This window comes from Formica exsecta, unplaced genomic scaffold (assembly GCF_003651465.1).
Source record: "Formica exsecta isolate Colony F162 unplaced genomic scaffold, ASM365146v1 scaffold395, whole genome shotgun sequence".
NCBI lineage: Eukaryota > Metazoa > Arthropoda > Insecta > Hymenoptera > Formicidae > Formica > Formica exsecta.
In genome coordinates, this window is record NW_021851188.1 from 479,346 (window position 1) to 495,869 (window position 16,524).

General features: G+C 37.0%; 2 protein-coding genes across 2 annotated transcripts in view; one reads left to right on the plus strand and one right to left on the minus strand.

The window, feature by feature from the left end:
* Window positions 1–15,248, minus strand: part of LOC115239824 (hepatic leukemia factor) — a 75,484-nt gene extending 60,236 nt beyond the window's left edge. The window contains exon 1 of the mRNA XM_029814608.1: window positions 14,508–15,248. Within this exon, the coding sequence (XP_029670468.1) occupies window positions 14,508–14,595 (88 nt within the window). The 5' untranslated portion in view covers window positions 14,596–15,248. The remainder of the gene's footprint in view (window positions 1–14,507) is intronic.
* On the plus strand, window positions 41–4,594 carry LOC115239825 (probable ATP-dependent RNA helicase DDX46). Its single transcript, XM_029814610.1, has 2 exons — window positions 41–3,016; window positions 3,736–4,594. The coding sequence occupies exons 1-2, from the start codon at window positions 2,814–2,816 to the stop codon at window positions 4,208–4,210; spliced, it is 678 nt and encodes a 225-aa protein (XP_029670470.1). The 5' UTR covers window positions 41–2,813; the 3' UTR covers window positions 4,211–4,594.
* Window positions 15,249–16,524: the final 1,276 nt, after the last annotated feature.

Sequence of the window (16,524 nt, forward strand, 5' to 3'; positions counted from 1 at the left end):
TTTTTTCTTCAAAAATTTTTTTAAAATCTAACAATTTTTTTTTTTTTTTTTTTTTTTGTACACAAGCAGACGTTTGTGTGTCGAGAAAAATAATTGTCGCAATATTTCGTCGGCTGTTTTGATTTAGGTATAGGCATTTAATTATTACTATCGATAAAATACAGCACAGAAAAAAATTACGCGACGGATGCTATCAGACCCAGATATTGACGGTTTCTGTGTTATCATTGCGAGCATGGTATCAATATAGTATCAGACGGACTTTCGACGAAACCAATTTCCTCGAAGCCGTACCAGATGCCAGTAGAGTCTACGCGTGCTTCGTGCTGCTCTCTGCAGGAACTTGCGCTAGCATTATTCAATAAAAGATCCTTCCATTATCGAGTTTGATTTTTATACATTATAGCCCATAAAATTATAAAACTATTCGCAAAAAAATATATAAACATATATATATGTATATACATATATAAAATGCTCAGTTTTCCCAAACTTGCTTTGAATAATATTAAAAACTTGTCTTTAACGTAAATTCCAAAACACCAAATAATTAATTTTAAATAATAAAAAATTTAATAGCGATTTTAATTATAATTTTTTTAAGTAAAATAAGAAAACATTTTAATTTAAAACTTAATTATCAAGCTACTTTTAACATTGAAAAGAAATAATTAAAAAATGTATTCTTGATCAAGAGATCCGTTAAGTTAAATAAAAGAGTTGTCTTTGTTAAAAAATCAATAAATGAAAGAAAGTGCGATAATAAGTATGAGACATTCTATATAAATAGTGCAAACATCAATAAAATGCATGCTTAAAGCGATATATATTTTTCCTCCTTTCCGGTTGCCAAAATAATATATAACGATAAGTTAATCAGTCTTTGATAATCTTATTAAAAGTACTTCAAAAATCAGTCGATCATTTTTAACAGATTTTGATCACATTTGCAACATAAATAAATCTAATAAAACGTATCGTTCGCCAACGCTCATAGCTGCAACACCATCGATAAAACGATAAGTCACGCCGTTCCGTGATAAGATCGACATACCTCTATCGTTATCACACTATACGCATTTATAAGAGAATGGATTGGTAATTTAAACATATGTGCTCTCTCTTGTATGCGACTCTCTCTCTCTCTCTTTTTCTATTGTATGCGACCTATGAGATCTTTGCATGCATAAATAACTTGGTGCGGCTTAATTTACCCCGAATAATGTATTCCTAAAATAAAAATACTTTCTGTTTCTATTGCGTCGATTATACTTGAAGCAAAACACAATAACACAGCATATCAAGACGTATAATCAAACTGAATATAATATTTTTTACATCGAGATAATGTAATTTGTAGAATGATTCGGCATTTCGTTTTGATAATTCAAACAGCCGGAAGAGAACTATATTTACGAAGGTATAAGAAAAGAATTCCGGACTGTCACAGCACAAAGGTCTGACATGCTTCCCTGGTGCCATTTTGTGCCGTTTTATTTCTGTTCGAGATAGCGGCAGAAAAAGAGCGAGGGAAGAGGAGAACGAGCAGACTCGCTACAAATAGACATTTTAATCTATAAAGTATTGTCTTTCCTGAAATAATAGTGGCTTTTTGTTACTAAATTTGAATCAAATAGTATACTAATTTAGTATTAAATCTTTTTCTCCTTTCTTTTTTTCTTTTATGCTATAAAAACCCATTTCATCTGTAACTTTACAAACTTAATAATTTTCGAGGAATCATAATAATCTAAAAAATAACAATGTATAGAATTATATAAAATAGTTAATAATAGTAATATAATAGTAATTTATAGAGGGATGAGTAATTATATATATAATTACAAATTTTTTCTTACTATTTTCAGACCGAATGTAAATATTGATTTAAGTCTGTCAATCAACTGGCGAGAGATTTTTAGACATTAAACATGTTTGATTTAATCGCAACTTATTCGCCTCGGCGAGGAGTTCCACTGTCGTACTTTGATTGTCTGATTACACGAGTCGCGCTAGATAGCTCAGAACGAAGTTCAAGGGAAACCGGTGAAAGCTATATAGCGATTATCGAATATGAAACTGAAAACTTTTGCGCGATTTTTCCTGAAAGCAAAAATATTTCTTTATGAAATCCATGATAATATTTCAGAATATTTTTAGAGCAGAATTAGTGTCCATTACAATATGCATAATATGGTTATGACTCACTCACTCATTTATTGCATTTTAAATTTCCGTAGCTATAGCGATTTCGATATTTTCGGTAAAAAAGATCGAGAAAACAATGATATTATGTTTGCATGGTCACGAAAATGACGATCATTTCCCTTGGATACTGTTTTGTTGAAATCAAAATTTCGCGTGCTGAATTAAAAGTGTCAATAAAAAAAATGCAAGAGATATAGAATAATTTAAGATCGTTAATATTTTATTAGTACTTTATTGCGACGTTTGTGTATCTGATGGATTGCGACACGTGTTCTTGGAAAGGAAGTATAATCAAATACATTCTTGTCATATTTTATTCCACGCAGGTAGAAATCTCTACATTCTACCTAACATAAGTAGACCTTTAAGATGTCATTAAATCTTTACGTAGCGAGATCTTTAGATCTCTATAAATCCTTGGAGAGTTTCAGACTTCCAAATTTTTCAGTAAAAATTAACATTGGCGTTAAATGATGAGGCTTAGTCACAGATCTTATATGTTTTTAATGATTGATTGTAACGACATTGATAATGAAAAAAATTATCAGAGGGAATGACGACTGTACGCAGAGTATACAGAATATTTGCTAAAATCGTTAGTAGAAATGCCTGCCAGGCGGACTCCAAAGGTCGAGGCACTGGTTGTAAACGCTATACGTAGGCTGCAAGATGTGCAAGGTTCGACGTCGCGGGAAATTAGTAACTATATTTCCCAGGAGTACGATCTTCCTAGGAAGGAGATCAGACGGCAGGTTCAGCTCGCTTTACAACGCGGTTTAGCTTATGGAATCCTGCAGAAGTCCACGAGGTATAAATCCGAATCGGTATATTCCGATTAATCGCCGACATGTCGATTCCATTAACAAAAGCTTTTATTTCACGAGTAATTTTTGTTTAATAAATTACAGCGTATTTGAAGATATTTATATCGTAAATATTTAGTTAAACAAGATCAATTGTGTTGACATCAACACTTGAACGATATTTATTTTGAAACGTTATATATTTTAATTTCTCGAAAATTATGGTCGATGAGGAGAGAGACATTATATCTCGCGTAATATATTGGATGTATTTACGATGTTATTTTTTTTTTTTGCACCACAAAAAGCTCTCTTATCAATGTGCCAATGATAAAGCCGCTGGGTCAAAAATAAAGCGCAATAGATTAAGTCACGATTGCGTGGGAGATACGTGACCCACTTTGTGAAAAAATATTTTGATCGCATTGCACACACGATGCTCTCACTTGATCAAATAACTGCTGTGTCATACGATGGTGTAACGTAATGTACATCGATAATGATTCTTAATGTAGTCATTGAGAGGATTGAATTTAACTTTCAAATATCGAGTAATTAAACAAAAGAGGGATTATATTTAAATTATTTCTCAATACGTATACTCTATAGTCTTTTGCAATAAGAGTTGTAGGACGCTAAATGCGAAAACGATTGTAATAATTCATAATTTATGCAAAAATAATTATTATTATTATATACCAAAATATTTCACTGGAATTCTTAGCGGATATTATTCGTGCAATCGCGACTACCTCGGACAGCTATCATTGGGGGATGGAACGGGTGATGGGGTGATGGAACCTTGTCCATGGCGAAGACGACGATTCGGCAGACGTGGAAGAAGAAGAAGCAGAAGCAGACGAAGAAGAAGACAAAGACGCGGAAAGGTACGCGCCAGACAGAGGAGAGGCAGATCTCGAAGACGTCAAAGGAGGAGACGCAGTAGAAGAAGAAGAAGAAGAAGAGACGGAAGAAGAAGAAGAAGAAACGGAGAAAGAACTAGAACGCGCGCTGATCCCGACGAGATAGAAACCGAGGCGATGGTTTCGGAATCGAAGGAAAATAACGCTTCCAGAGACGATGCCCAGCGCAAAAGCGAGACATCCATATCCGAACTTTCGGGCGAAACGCGTTTGCAAGATTCTCCTCAAGATTCTCCTCAAGATTCTGAGTCTCTGAATACGTCCGGTGATGTCTAGAGATCAAGGGAGGGTAAAGTTTCTTTCAGGGGGTAAATGGAAATATGTGTAAATACCGTAAATCAGTGAACGAATTATTCGTTCGTTTATTCGTATTTTTATGCACGAAATATTTTACACATTTAATTGAATCTCTTACACAGATACATAATTTTTTTTTTTTAAATTACAATATCTAAGACAGCGTCTTATATTGTTGTAACTCTACACAACTTTTGAGACTTCATGTATCTATACATGTTTTTTTACTTTAGTATCTTTTATATTCCATATTAATTATTATAATTGGTTTTTTATAACGTATGTGTAATTCATTCTTAATTCTTCGTACGTTTGTAAATGCAACGCGTTACGAGTAAAAAAGGCGCGATTTTGAGATGAGAGAAAAAGACAGAGGGAGATTAATCGAAATTACGCTGCCCGTCAGACGAAGAAGACGCGGAAAGGTACGCGCCAGACAGAGGAGAGGCAGATCTCGAAGACGCCAAAGGAGGAGACGCAGTAGAAGAAGAAGAAGAAGAAGAAGAGACGGAAGAAGAAGAAGAAGAAACGGAGAAAGAACTAGAACGCGCGCTGATCCCGACGAGATAGAAACCGAGGCGATGGTTTCGGAATCGAAGGAAAATAACGCTTCCAGAGACGATGCCCAGCGCAAAAGCGAGACATCCATATCCGAACTTTCGGGCGAAACGCGTTTGCAAGATTCTCCTCAAGATTCTCCTCAAGATTCTGAGTCTCTGAATACGTCCGGTGATGTCTAGAGATCAAGGGAGGGTAAAGTTTCTTTCAGGGGGTAAATGGAAATATGTGTAAATACCGTAAATCAGTGAACGAATTATTCGTTCGTTTATTCGTATTTTTATGCACGAAATATTTTACACATTTAATTGAATCTCTTACACAGATACATAATTTTTTTTTTTTAAATTACAATATCTAAGACAGCGTCTTATATTGTTGTAACTCTACACAACTTTTGAGACTTCATGTATCTATACATGTTTTTTTACTTTAGTATCTTTTATATTCCATATTAATTATTATAATTGGTTTTTTATAACGTATGTGTAATTCATTCTTAATTCTTCGTACGTTTGTAAATGCAACGCGTTACGAGTAAAAAAGGCGCGATTTTGAGATGAGAGAAAAAGACAGAGGGAGATTAATCGAAATTACGCTGCCCGTCACATGGCATTGAAACTCGAGCCCCCTGAGAAACGACGCGGGGGCCCGCGGCATCTGTCGACAGACCTGAACACGGCCTTGTCGGCTAATGATAGTCGCGCTAATGACGAGTCTGCACACGCATGTACGCGCGTACCGCGTGACTATTTCGCCTAGCAACTCTAGGACTAGACGCAAGATGCATTGCGACGGTGTTTCGCGTTGCCAGCTATGAATGATAGGTGCGTGTCCAACACATGTACACATCTCGAAACGCGGGTGAACGATAGTATTTTAGAGACAGATCCTTTCGACGAAAAATAGATATTTCCTTTTCCGGGGATAGTATTTCTCTGATGTCAATTATTTAAATTCGATTGTGTAAATGATTCTAACACGATAATACGAGTCTTTTCACGCGATCAATAATTTCAAATTACGATCACTTTTTATATTTAATACAAGCAAAATTGAGTGTTTAATCTATATATTTAACTGAGTTTAAATCTTGAAAAAATTGCATATATGTTTGAATTTAAATAATCACCTTATTTATTGCATATCACGTGTTGAACAGGGACAAGACTGTCGAACATTATTATCATATCGAATAATTATGCATATTTCGTTCAAGGGAATTTACGTTCAGTGAACCTGCGTTCAAACAATAGAGCGACCGAAAGATGATAATCTATAAACATTATGTTTATACGCAATATTGGATAATAATTATGTAAAATTAGTAAGAATTAATCTGAAGTTTATTTCCAGCCTGTCGCGCGCGTATACTTACATCGGCTTCAACACGGAAGCTATATCTCGTTACTGAAGCTTCGTAATGCATAATTGTGTGATTTATACAATTATATTTTAATCTTTTCTTCGTATATTATTGACTGATTAACTAACTGACTAACAGACGATGACTAATGTAGAGAGTGGTTCTTGCGATGATGGATTGTTGCATTAATGAATTACGTTTGAATTGATGCAGCTAATGATCTTCTGTTAATGTTGAATATTTTATACAAGAACTATTATTATCACCATTAAATGACAAATGACATTAAATAATAAATCGTTGCGATTCCAACCGGCCGTTCGTTTACATGTGTTATATATGCAAATGTGGCAAGATAGCTACTTAGAAAAATTTCTTGGAAAATAAAACGTGAAAAGGAACGATCGCGTATTATTTTCCTCTGATATAATGGTGATAAAATAGCCTGTTGTAGTGTAACGAGAGAACGTTTTATCACGAGACTAATCATGTATTGTCGTCACACTCCTCGTGCCGAACGTTAATTAAGCATTTACACTTGTGCTTCGACAAGTGGCTGAACAGGCAAGAGGAGGGATCTGAAAACCAGTTAATTTCGGCTGCTTCAATTTTCGGCGCCACGTAAAATGATAAGAATAGTAAACAAGACCTCTGTATATCGCAGCGCCGAAAATTGAAATAATCGATTTACATCGTTGGAAAAGTCGTGTGTCTACTTGTTTGCCGATCTAATGGTACATATCGTCCCTTCGTTTTTCTTCAATTGAAGCGTATCGAGATGAAGACGAATAGAGAGAGAGAGAGAGAGGGAGAGGGAGAGAAAGAAAGAGATAGAGAAAGAGACAGAGAAAGAGACGCGGAAAAAGAGAGAGAAACTCGTCGTCGTTTCGCCGCGAAACCGAAAATACTCATGTCGGCCGGTATGTTGAAACCTGGCATAAGTTTTGGCGGGTTGCCAGGAGAGCGGTACTCGCTTGGAGGCCACGCCAGGCCACGAGCAATCGGCCTCAACAGCCCAAATCTTTAGTTAAAGGTAAAGGAGAATCGCTTCTACAAAAATCGCGAATCGATCGAATAACGTTAACTGCGGGATATAAATATTAATCGATATTTATTAAAGTTGTATTTTTGCAACTAAAACGAGTAATTCAACAAATTCGACGAATACGCTCGCAATAATTTCTTATCGGATACTTCAAAATCGTATCTTCAACGTACAAGTTTACCTGTTGACTATATAAAGCGATAGCCGTGTCTAAATTAATATCCGCTGAAACTGAAACATTACGTTCCGACTGATAAGTTTATTGTTCCGCGAACAATTTCCTAGTGAGATAAATCTTAGCTTACTCACAAGTTCGCGAAAGAATTGGATAATAAAAAAAATAAGAATTTATTGTTTCTTATTTTATTTTATTTACTAAATTCCCCTGTGAAGCATATAGCCGATATGCGTCGCAATATAATCTCTCCGTAAATCTTTTCTACTTTCTCTCTCTCTCTCTCTCTCTCTCTCTCTCTCTCCTTCTGTCAACATTCGAAAAAGTTCGTGGATGAGTACCTCGACGAGAACCGAGCAACACGTGCTAACGAGCAAAATCGCGCGGTGCTAAACGTTTCTTGAGAGAGACTCGCGGATATCGCGAGAGACCTTGAAACAGTTAGAGGTGTACGAGACGCAACGAATAATCTCTCCGATTGGCTTACGACTAATAATAGCGAAATATAAGATATAATTTTGAGGATCATTACCTTTTCGATCATTAAAGCATCGTTAGCGCTTTCAACGTGTCTTTGCGAAAAAATTGATAGATTAAAAAGAATAGACAAGAAGTCGATTTGCGAAAATAAATTCTCGAGATATCAGAGATATCTTGATATATATAACGAGCGTGGTGTTAATAAAATTTTCGTTGCTGTCAATAAAATATTACATGTTTTACTTTTTATTAAAAAATTGAATTAATTACTTTTTTGTTAAAGAATTAAAATAAATAGAATGCAAAGAACAATATACACAAAAAAATCTTACAATTTTTAATTTCGAACGGATTTATAATTTAATAAAATAGATTTTTATCGATTTCTTTTGATTCAACAAGTGTTTACAAGACTCTACTGCGATCGTAGAAATCGTCATCGAAGACGGGAGAAACAAGGTAATTAACCTTTACCTTGGTCTTTGTACGATCTACGAACGACTTAGAACGGCATCGAAAACCAGCACTGTTGGTGAATAGCAGATGTTGGAGCCAACTTAAAACGATCATGTGGCTATCTAATGCACTATAAAGTTGGCACTATTGTGACTATTATGTGATTATTATGTGACTATTATTTAATTCTAAAAATAATGCCGAGATAATCAATTGTTTCTCGTTTTGTCACATTTTTCGACTTTGATAAAACCAAAATAATCTCACAAGGCACGTCGACTAGTCAGTTTTGACACAATGTAAAATTTATAGTCAAACATGAGATAATCTCTTGTACGACAAAATCGTTATCAGATAAGAGCCTTATTCACAAATTATTAAATCCACCTATTTACAGGTGGAAATATATTAAACAGTAATTATATATAAATATAAAAATTGTTTAATATATTTAACTCTCTCTCTCTCTCTGCTTTTAACTCATAAAAATTAAAATCGCTTAAAGATCTAATTGGAAACTTATAATTGTGGAAAAATTTAAAATATATTATTGTATTATTAAAGTTCGCAGTATATATATATATATATGTATGTATGTATATATATGAAGTGATCGCATCGAATCGCGGAAACTAATTGAAATATAGTTGACACAAAGTACAAATTAAATCAATACGATTATTTCCTCAGCTGCGTCGCACGCGAAGCGGCTCCACTATGCCTGGCCATATTCGAGTTGCCGGTACTCTTTTCTGATCTTCCAGTCTATCCATCAAACAGATTGACGTGTGTACGGTCCTGGCACGCCAAAAATAATCGTCCAACATATTGTGAAAGAGCACGAGCCACGGTAGAGATCAGGACGTAATGCCGTTGCTAAGCTTTCGACGCGATTCACCTGCCGATAATTATCCGAAAGCGAGAGATACACTTGTCGAACTATATAAAGTCTCTTCGCATTATCGATCCGTGATTTTTTCAATGGTTGAGGTTAACACAAGCTCGCACTTTCGCATGAGGCTCACTTAAAAAAATCATCCTTGAGATAACGATTTATAACCGCGATATATCATAGTGTTGTCAAATCATTAAAGCCCGTCTGATGGAATGCAGAACTATTTATCCAACCGTTAAGACCATAAGAATAAAAGCGATTAAACATTTATCGTGTGTCTTTTTTTATTTTACATGTGACAAGAGTGTAAAAAAAAAAAAACTATTTCAAGGGAGAAAAATAAAAAACTTTTTTTAACCAGAATTGATTGACGGTTTCTAAAATAAAGTGTGAGATTCTTAATGGTTTAGGGGGACAGATTATATAATATAATATATATAGTTATACATATTGCTGAATATCATTTTTTTGTGATATGTACGTTAAATATAATTGGTCTCGAAAATAGATAACTAAGGCAAATGAAATAAAATCGTATTGAAGGCTGTATAATTTTATAGACATATATTTTCATTGAAAACACTTTATTGTAAAGTTTTGCGGATTTATCTTTTGAGAGATAAAAACAATTACAATTATCATACATTATGATAAACTTATTAAAGTAATAATAGCTCAAGATTTTAAGCTTTGATCACGGTATACAATAATGGCAAGCTATTTATTCGTCTCGTATACCTTATTAACAATGCGTGCGTAAATCTGTGATTTATTTCGCTATCCCAGACAATAAGAAAGCAATATAGTATAGCGGCATAAGTATATATCGATCGTAAGAAAGTGAATGAAAAATGAAACGGTGCTTAGCACGCGCGACTTATCGGCGTCTACTCGCCGACTTGCATTTCTCGTCGTCGACAATCGTAGGGTCACTAACGATGACGTCCGCGACAGTGACCATAAGTGACATCGATCACTTACTGACGCACACTCAAAAAAGTGGTTTTGCAACTACAGCAAAAATTTTCTGGGTGCGCAAAATTAACTGAGGTACATAAATGATTAGCAAATACTGTGATATCGCATATGTTTCGCATTTAATCAATCTAAGTGACAGAGACAGAATTTATATCTGAACAGTTTGTGAAATTTAGCAAGAATGTTTTTCTGTGGCGCCTATCCATGTTAAGGCCAATCATACTTGTTATAAAGTTTGGCTGTGGTACACAGAAAAGATTAGCGGCAAGAAACAAATGAATATATAATCCTCACATCTAACATATTTGTATAACGCGCCCAATCTATCTAGCTCTTTTAAACAATTTCTCTCAATTTTTCGATGCTGCAGTTATAATTGGCAGTTATATTTCTCACAAAGATCGTTCTAGCTGTAGTATCGAAACTCATATTTATCCAATGCAGTGATTAACATTTGGCAATGGGACCTAAATTTTCTAGAAGATATTATTAGAATGTTGCTGCTATAAATTCTATATGTAACAGACAATATTCTAACAGATACAAAAAATAGCGATAAATTTTTGTTGTGACACCTAGAAATCTACCTATATCAGCAAGACATTTTTTTGAGTGCATAGACTTGAAGCAAATAGTACGCCAATCTTTTATTCGCGCTAAGAAATAAATAAAAGAGAATTGTTCTCCTCTCTCATTCTTACAATCTCACATTCTGTACGTATAAAAATAATTGCATACACATTTTAAAATAAAAGTACTTCGCATTTTAATAGATATCGCAATAAAAAAAAAAAATAAAAAATGAATAAACATTATTAATACACAGGACGTGAGTAAAGATAAGATCTTGAAATAAATATAAAGAGAGAATCAATTAGACTCCAATTAATTTTAATTAATGTCTACGGTTCTTAATTGATAAACATGTTTGTGAAGCGTGCGTTTTATGCAGTGAAGTTGCAGTAGGAGAAAAGACAGGCCAAATTAGAAGTAGAGAAAGCAAATAGCAAGAGCAAAGGAAGGATGGAACTATTGGAAAGAATCGAAAGATAGATAAACAGAGATATGCCATTATACGGCGTTATTGGCCGAATTGGAATATCTGGGGCCTTCCTGGCTCTTTGCCCTTCTACCATTACTCTCGTTTATATCCCTCCTATTGATCGGCATAAATATACGAAGTGCAGTTTGCCTCGTCCCTTCGGGAGCCCCGGTACGTCTTGTTTCACGTTTTCGCATAATGTTACATCGACCAGCAATAATTTAATCCTAAAGCACGGGCATCGCGGTCCATTAAACCCCAGCTGAACTCACACACATTTCTATATCAAATCAAATGAGTTCTCTAAATGTAGGCCACGATTAGAAGCTCTATCGCCTGCGTGTGAGCGTCTTAAAGTCAAGGGAGGGATCTGGGATACATACATATATATAAAATCGATCGTATACATGTATCTAATCTATACGTATTTTTTTTTTTAATGTTATACTAAATAAAGTCGGCAATCTCTCTTTTTGTATGTGTGTGTGTGCGTGCGTGTAAAAAAAGATGGTCAATTTTATTTACGTTAGTATGATATTTTTGGATTATATATATATACGATCGATTTTTTATTATTATATTCATAGACTATGTATATATATATAATGATAAGAGTGGATAAATTGTCCGTGGATCAAAATATCAATGTGAGATGCTCGTGTGACGCAAAAAAAAGAAAAAAAATAATGTGGTAGGATATGCTAAAAAAAAAAACCATTGCATTATTATGCTGCGATATTCACTATCGCAATATAAGCAGTTATAAAAACTTAACGCCGCGTTAGCGTAATACCGTAAATAAATAGAAACGAACCATCTGCGTGTGGATAAACATAAAGGATTTAATTCTTACGACGCTGCAATATCAGAGAGTAATGCGAAGCGTTACTTTCTGTCGTGATATATCACATGTATGTTTGCAGCTACATAGTATCTTTTATCAAGAAGATATCGCGACAACGACGAGGATATATTTTTCCCCCAAACTTGAGCAGCGAACAGAGTGCCAATTGAATTCGAGGCCGAATTATTCTAGCGACGAAAGTTTATTTTTGCGCCGAAAGTTTAGCATATATTTTTCAAGTGATATAAAAAGTAATGATCGAGATAACAAATTAATACAATTTAACAAATATATATTTTTCAAGTGATATAAAAAGTAATGATCGAGATAAAAAATTAATACAATTTAACAAATCAATACATATTAATCGGCTTCTGTGTAACGCGTTGATTGTGAAAAAAAAATAAAAAATAGCATTATGTTTTCGTTCATTTTTGTCTTTGAAACGAGATCGGAGACCACTTTAGATAATCGCATTTTGCGCAATCGACAAAGCAATTCGAGCGGACTTTGTAATCTACCTGATGAAAAAGTGTAATATGTATCTATATCGCTGGCCAGGATAAAAATTTCGAGCCATCACCCTCGCGCGCGCGCATCCACGTTTGATACTAATTATTTAATCTGCATTGCATTAATAATACGATTCGGTGAGAGGTAGTGAATTGGGGACGGTTTCCTGAGTCAACGTAACGAGTTACTTCCCATTCGGCTATGTAACTAGTTTCGTGTATCGCTCGCGTAATGAAACGAGTTGCATCGCAAAAATTACATCATCCGATTGCAACTTACATCAAACGGTATATTGTTTCCTGGAAAATTCGCATGCGTAATTAGTCGGAAAAAATAGATGAATTAAGAGGAATTAACTGTACAATGTTACTTCTTATAGTATAACTTCGCAAAATGTATTTCTGCGTTGATTTACGCGAATGTTTACGCGAATTTTCCTCTTTTTCCATGTAAAAACAAGAGGAAGAGTATATTTATTACAGCGAATTAACAAATAAAAAAAAATAAAATAAAAAAGCACGATAATTAAATTTTGAAAAAATATAGTTCACAAAAAGTTGGCAGAAGCACATTCTGCACAATTGAATTCCACATCTCCGAATCATAAATCAAAAATTTTTGGGCATCTTTTCATTCTTTCTTTTCTATAATTAAGCTTCTTAAATTTTATATTTATCACAAGCAATTAAACAAATAATCTTTTTAATTACTTTTAATATATAAAGATATAAATGTCACGATACAGTCGAATATTTTTGATGCAAAATACGAAAGAATTTACTCGAAAATACCTCTACTTCTTCCTGATTAGAGAAAATTATTGTTGCATTTGTTAGAAAAATCAAAGAGGAAAGAGAGGAACGAAAGACAAAAAATGCAAAATATTTTGAGTTAATCCCTAATTTCAAAGATTAAAGATTTATAACTTTGTAGAATGAATTGTCATCGATTACTCTTGAGTTTTTCTTCTTTCGTTTCCCTTCGCGGAAGACATTAGAACACCATCTCATGGCTTCCCTTCGGTCTTCTCAGCCATATCGTGTAAGATTAGTCGTCTCGCGCTCCGCCGAAGCGAAACGGAATCGAGCGTGTAGGTTGGATACGTTCGCGGCGAGGTAAGGCTAGGGCAGCGTGTCACGTGGTCCGCCACGGGGTCTAAACGAGGTTAATCGGCAGACCAGCAGCGTCGGCGCAATGACGACGAGCACACGCACGTCGTTCTCCGTGACTTCTATCTTTTTCTCCCTCTCTCTCTTTGTCTATCCCTCTTTCTCTCTCTCTCTCTCTCTCTCGTATTCTCACCCTTTGCACTTTGGCCCTCCTTGGCGATCGCGTGATCCGATAATAGGAAAAAGCGCGAGTTCCTGTAGCACTTGACGTGGTAGCGTACCCGAGAAATTCAAATGCAGTCGCGTCGAATATTCAAACGTTGCGACGTGCGTGCTACGCACAATGCGCTCGCTAGTCCGCGCTGCGTGTTAGCGCGTATTTCGAAGCGAATGGAGAGACGGGTATTTTTCGAAAGAGCCACCGGCGCGACGCGACGCAAAGCGCGCGCGGGTAGCGCGAAAATCACGTGCTCTCGCGCTACCGGCGAACGACGAGCGTAGCACGCGCTACGAATGGGAAATGAATCGGCGTTAACACGCGCGCGCGCGCACGCGCGCGTGTTTCTCGTGAATTATCGCGGATGAAAACGGCGAGCGAGTTCTCCTTTGAAGCCCGGAGAAAGTCGCGATCGCGTTCACCGGGGTGAGGAAGGGGGGGAAGAGCGAGGAGGAGGAAACGCCGGAGACGCGTGGAGAACGGAGAACGTTTTGGATACGCGGCGACTATCACCGCCAAAAGATCGCGTTACACACACGCGCGTGTGTAACATGCGCGATATTATCCCGCGGATCCTTAGAATTTTCGGAGCACTTACCGATCAGCGGAAATATGCTGGGCTGGTCGAGCAGCGACTTGAGACTGTTTTCGACGAGAGTGGGAGAGGAGCGGTCCTTGTCACTCATTTCACGCACTGCGCCACGAAGCCTACTTAGCGCACACCTCGGAGCCTATATTGCCGCGGCACACACGCGAGGATACACTCCGATGGCACACACCGCGCACGAATAATATATAGATAGAGAAGAAGGCACGAAACGGAACGGAGCGGATCGGAGCAGTGCGGCGCGAGAGACAGGCGGACGGACGCGAGTCGAGAGAAGCGAATCGACGAACTAGGGACGATCGGAGAAATCCCGAGAGATGGAGAAAAAGACAGACGGGCAGGCGGACAGAACAGGGATTATGTACGCGTATTTCGTCGCGATGGCACGCGCGACGAGTGCTGTGTCGTATGTTGTAGGTGCGCGCTTGGTTGTCTCCTCGCCGAGACAGACACGACGATCGAAAAATATACGGCGGTACCAGCAGCGTCGAACCGGTCTTGCGCCCGCGGAGGAGAGGCCTATCGTCCGTCGCCGAACCTCTCGCCTCGCCGTCACGTTGCTCTCCCGCACTATCTCTATCAGTGTGGATTCCCTGTACCCGCTCCTCTTGGGCGCGTTAAAATAAACGCGGAGCGCTGGCCCCGTGGCTTGGCGGTGCTCTTGAAAATCAATCTAAAAGTGGCTCGCCTCGTGGCGCGATCTCCTGGCCGACTAGCGGACCGAGTGCCGTTTTAAGCCTGCCGACGCCTGCCGCACTGATAACGAGCACCCGACCCGAGAACGCTCGCCTTGCCTGTCTCAGCGTTATCAGACTGCGCGCGCAGCCGCGACCCCCGCTCTCTCGCCTCGCCTCCTCTCGTCGCGATCCCGCATCCCGCATTAACGGGGCCGCAACGCGACGCCGCATCGCGCCAGAAAGCCGACGTCGATCGGTGCCGAATTGCGTTCGATCGCTTGCTCTCGACGAGATTTTGCTCCCCCTTTGCCGTCTCCATTCTTATCGTTCGCCTTTTGTGCAATATTTGTCAAATAATCGACGCCGGAGGACGCGATTAGATATTTTCGTATATATACTGAAGGAAGTTTTTTATTTTTCGTAAAACTAATGATAGAGCGTTGTGTGACATCGGAAAGCAGAAGGCTTGAATGTGTTGTGTAGGCGTATTAGAGATACGTGTCGGTATGATTTTTGTGACCGCCTCCGATAAAGTGGATCTTTACGAGTGCGCGTTTGCGGGGTCATCTGTGGTTATCCGATTCAGATTTCGTTCGAAACGGCCCACAAGATTAAAGAGATGACTCGATTTGCTCGGTAGAATCGACGTATTGTTGCAAATCGACGTTAATGAATAAATTATGAATGAATATTGTTATACTTTTTCGATCAAATTATTCTGCCATTTTATTTATATTGCACTTTATCATGGCATGAAAGATTGAACAAATTTAATTAAATTTTGTCGAAAGTTCTTCTCTTTTAATGTCATCCATTTAACGAATGTTTAATAACGATTAAATTTCTTTAATTATGTTATTATCTTATTGATTTAATAATGTGATATTAAAAAATCTCAAATATTATAGCGATCTACTTGATGAAAGCTCAAATTGCTTGCTTATAGATAACTCAGATATTTTTTTGTTATTACGTATATTGATACATTTAATTATATATGTTTAGATATCGATCCATGGCATCTCAGTTATTTGGAAAAAAAAACACATTTTTGTATGTCTTATTGACTTATCTCGATAAGAGCTATCATTTTACATAAATTAAAGACACTTGACGCGCGTTAAATCTTCATAGATAAGATAACTGAAGCTCCTATCGAATGATAAATGCGTTCGGATACATGCGTGCATGTCTGGTTGCCATCTGCAGCTTTCCATTTCCCTACTAGATGTCTGTAGCGCTTAGTTTCCCTCTTGAAAAGGTATAATGGGTTCTCCCCAGGCCATTATTTTATCAAAAAAAGGTATATGTATAATTTAAAGGGAATCACA

Coding starts and splice junctions, on each gene's coding strand:
- LOC115239825 (XM_029814610.1), top strand. CDS start 2,814: ATGCCTGCCAGGCGGACTCCAAAGGTCGAGGCACTGGTTGTAAACGCT. Junction 3,017..3,735: donor ATCCTGCAGAAGTCCACGAG/GTATAAATCCGA, acceptor TGGAATTCTTAG/CGGATATTATTCGTGCAATC.